At 40.2% G+C, this 3,814-nt stretch overlaps 1 protein-coding gene across 1 annotated transcript in view; it reads left to right on the top strand.

Annotated features, from left to right (window-relative positions):
- Positions 1 to 2,422: 2,422 nt before the first annotated feature.
- The window catches only part of gata4 (GATA binding protein 4), a 7,713-nt gene continuing 6,321 nt past the window's right edge, over positions 2,423 to 3,814 (top strand). Inside the window, exon 1 of the mRNA XM_005734398.2 lies at positions 2,423 to 3,159. Coding sequence (XP_005734455.1) covers positions 2,637 to 3,159 — 523 coding nt within the window. The 5' untranslated portion in view covers positions 2,423 to 2,636. The remainder of the gene's footprint in view (positions 3,160 to 3,814) is intronic.

Genomic DNA, 3,814 nt, shown 5'->3' on the forward strand with positions numbered 1-3,814 from the left:
CACACACACACACACACACACACACACACACACACACACACACACACACACACACACACACACACCTTCCTCAGCAACAGTCTGCTGCTGTCCAACACATACCAGCATCTCTATCTAGTCCCTCACCCAACACCTCTTCATTCATACACACTGACAGCAAACACACACTGGGAAACACACGGTTGCACAGAATCATTGTTATAAACACACACACGCACAGTTTACACGAGCTCTGGCCTCTGTCACTGTCAGTGCTTCAGCTTGGCATATGCAAACACACCAATCAAAACACACACTGTACTCTCCAATAACAGCAGAAAAAGAATGAACGCCACTTTTTCGGTATTTTTCTAAACTTTTTACCTCACATTTTGCCTGATTATGCTGCGGCTGGAAGCAGCTTTAAAGAAGAACGACACCAACATATTTTTTGGGGGTTTTTTTTCCCGCCAACCAACCGTCAGAAATTTTCCACTTTCTTCTTCTCCTGCTCGAAACACGCGAACGGAGAAATTTCGCGTCACAAAACGAACTTCCACGCTGTGACTGGAGCTGTAAAACTCGAAGCGTCTCTTTCATGAGTCGACTTTGCCGCTACTTTATGCTTTCTCAGGTTAACAGACCCACGCCCAGATATTATTAGCCAGCAATTGGTGGCTCTGTTATCAGCCTATGGTTACACATTGATGACAGTTGCCCGTTTCCACTCAGGCAATATTGCACTGTTTGCCTTGACTTTGTTCAAGAAAAAGGGGGGGAATCGATACTAAAGTACGAAGGTTAGAGGTTATTATTCATGCTTTATGCACAGACTGATAGATCGATTGTGTTCTCATGAATATTAATAGGGTATTTTCAATTCATTACAGCGGGGCCAATTAATTCTAAGAATAAGCACTGATTTGCATACCAAACAGATAGTTTTATTGGTTCATTCATCATGAATTATTATGAATAACCACAGTTAATAATTGCTTAAACTACACATCATACAGCAGAATCCCTGGTCTCTTCAAACACACACACACACACACACACACACACACACACACACACACACACACACACACACACACACACACACACACACTGTAGAAGTACATAATTCAGTGAGGGGATGTCAGTGGGAAGTGGCTGCACAATGAAATGGCCTCGTGTGTTTAGGTTTACTGGTGTTGATGACAGGTATAAATCTGTCCTGGAGAGGACAACAGCCGCCGGACACTTCCGACTAAAGTAGCGCAATTCTTCATTTTGTCAAAACAAAAATAATAATAATATGAAAACACACAACAAAAGAAAAATCATTTCTGGCTGTGGAGAAGTGCTGTGACGAAAACACGAATGAATAAATGGCCCGTGGGACCCCTGCAGGTCACAGCTCATTTATTTACAGGCAATATCCCTCCGCATCTAAGTACATCTATGCGTCCTCCAACAGGTTATAGCCTGATGCATGTGCACTTTTAACTGTCGTAAATAACGGATATTAACCTTAAAAAAGAAGACGCTTCGAATTACCAGAAAGAAAGTTGCTAATCGTAATTATAACACATTATTAGAACAATAACACCAATATCTCTGCCTCCAGTTTTATTTTATTTTATTTTATTTTATTTTATTTTATTTTATTTTATTTTATTTTATTTTATTTTATTGTATAGAGAGCGAGAGAGAGAAATTATCAGATGTAAAAAATATTTAATAATAGCCTATAAAATATATAAGTCAAAGCACACAGAATAATTACAGAACAAAAAAGAAGACTAAAATCGAGAATTGAAATCTGATAGATTTAAAAAACATTAAAAAAACAAACAAACACAAAGTTTAGATCTTTAGATTCCCGATTCTTCATTTCAGATAAGCGAAAAATAAATAATAAAACAGCAATTAAAAAAATCGGCGTCCAATGAGTTCAGCCAGGTTTTAATTTAATAAAAAAAGTATTTGGATATTTTGTGCTAGCGCTAAAAATAATTTTATAGCAATGTTTTAAAATCGATAAGGACAGAAAAAGAAACCGCTAGACTCCAATAAGATCCACGTGAAGCAGCGAGACTCCAACTCCCTTGGAGACTTGAAAGTCTTTATTTATATTTATGTTTTTATTACATTAAAATGCAACATTTAAAAACAGCAACATTTTAAAAAAAAAAATCACCTTTAAACAAAAGATAATAGGTCAGAAAGAAAATAGACCCCCCAAAAAGTGCTCGGCCTTCGCCAAATCCATGTGATAGGCCTATCTGGAATCCATGAAATAAATACTGTGCAGTTTTGGAAACGTCATTAGAAAAAATGTTTGGATTTGTTTTTGGCAAAGAGAGAGAGAGAGAGAGAGAGAGAGAGAGAGAGAGAGAGAGATAATGACAGCTGGATCTTGATCACAGGGTCTGTCACTCCTCCTCCTCCTCTCTTGTGTGTCCACTAATGCGTTTATTTTCACTTCTCTGAGTGTTGCGCTGTTTTGCTTGACTTGATCAGATCTGAACAAGTAGCCTGACTTAAGCCAGCTTCGCGAGCTGCTTTAAACCAGATGTTTTGCGGTAACACGCAGTAGTTCCGTGCGTAACCGCATCCACACAGCCTTCATACCTTCTACCGACGCGGATGTCCAGCTTCAAGGTGAGGATATGTACCAGGGCATAATGACAAGCAACCACGGACCCTCTTCATACGAGGCCGGATTTCTTCATAACGCCTCGGCGGGCACCTCTCCGGTTTATGTCCCCACCACCCGGGTCGTCACACCCATGATTCCTGCGCTTCCTTACCTTCAGGCGCCCGGTGCGTCGCAGCAGAGCAGCCCGGCGTCGAGCCACTCTGCGTGGGCACAGCCGGGGGCAGACTCGGTGCCCTCATACAACCACTCCCCGGTGTCTCCGCGCTTCACTTTCTCCACCAGCCCGCCTCTGTCCTCCGGGATGGCCACGGCCCGGGAGACGGCAGTTTCTTACACAAGCCCGCTGAACATCTCCGCTAACGGTAGGGATCACTACAGCGCTCGCGGTCTGAGCGGGTCGTATCACAGCCCTTATTCGGCCTACATGAGCCCTAACGTGGGCGGAACGTGGCCGGCGTCCCCCTTCGACAGTCCGGTTCTCCACGGTCTCCAAACTGGCGCTCCTCCTGGGACAACAAGACACCCCAACATAGGTGAGGAAATAAAATACACTTTTACACAAATACAGTGTTTCAATATTTTAAGAAGGAAAACGCACAAATGAAATAGATTACAAAAAGGAGAACACAATTATTTGTTTAATTTAGAGATTAAAAGTTGGAATTAATAAGAGTTAATCGGCGAAACTAAAAAATATAAAAACGTGCATTAATTATTAATGGTCAACATCGATTTTGGCTCCATTTTGTTACTTTTACGCGGTTGTAAAGGGGCAGATTGTGATTTTAAAGAAAGGGTAACTGAATTTTAAAACATTAACACCATGAACAAGAATATATGTTTTTACTCATATTTACACATTTAACGTACAATTTCTGGTAGTTTATAAAGAAACTACCAGGGAAACTCTTCTAAAAGTTCACGTTTTTACATTTATGCTGATCACAAATGAACATTTTCACACAACCTAAATTGAGATGCATTTGAGTGCAAATCCACACAGTTTTATATCTACAATAATTAAACAAAATTTATAATACGTTTTTATGTGGCACACATCTCTAAATCCCTATATATATCTATATCTAACTATATATCTATGTATGTATGTATGTATGTATGTATGTATGTATCTATCTATACACACACACACACACACACACACACACACACACACACACACACACA

Source organism: Pundamilia nyererei, unplaced genomic scaffold (assembly GCF_000239375.1).
Source record: "Pundamilia nyererei isolate P.nyererei 1_Seehausen unplaced genomic scaffold, PunNye1.0 scaffold00058, whole genome shotgun sequence".
NCBI lineage: Eukaryota > Metazoa > Chordata > Actinopteri > Cichliformes > Cichlidae > Pundamilia > Pundamilia nyererei.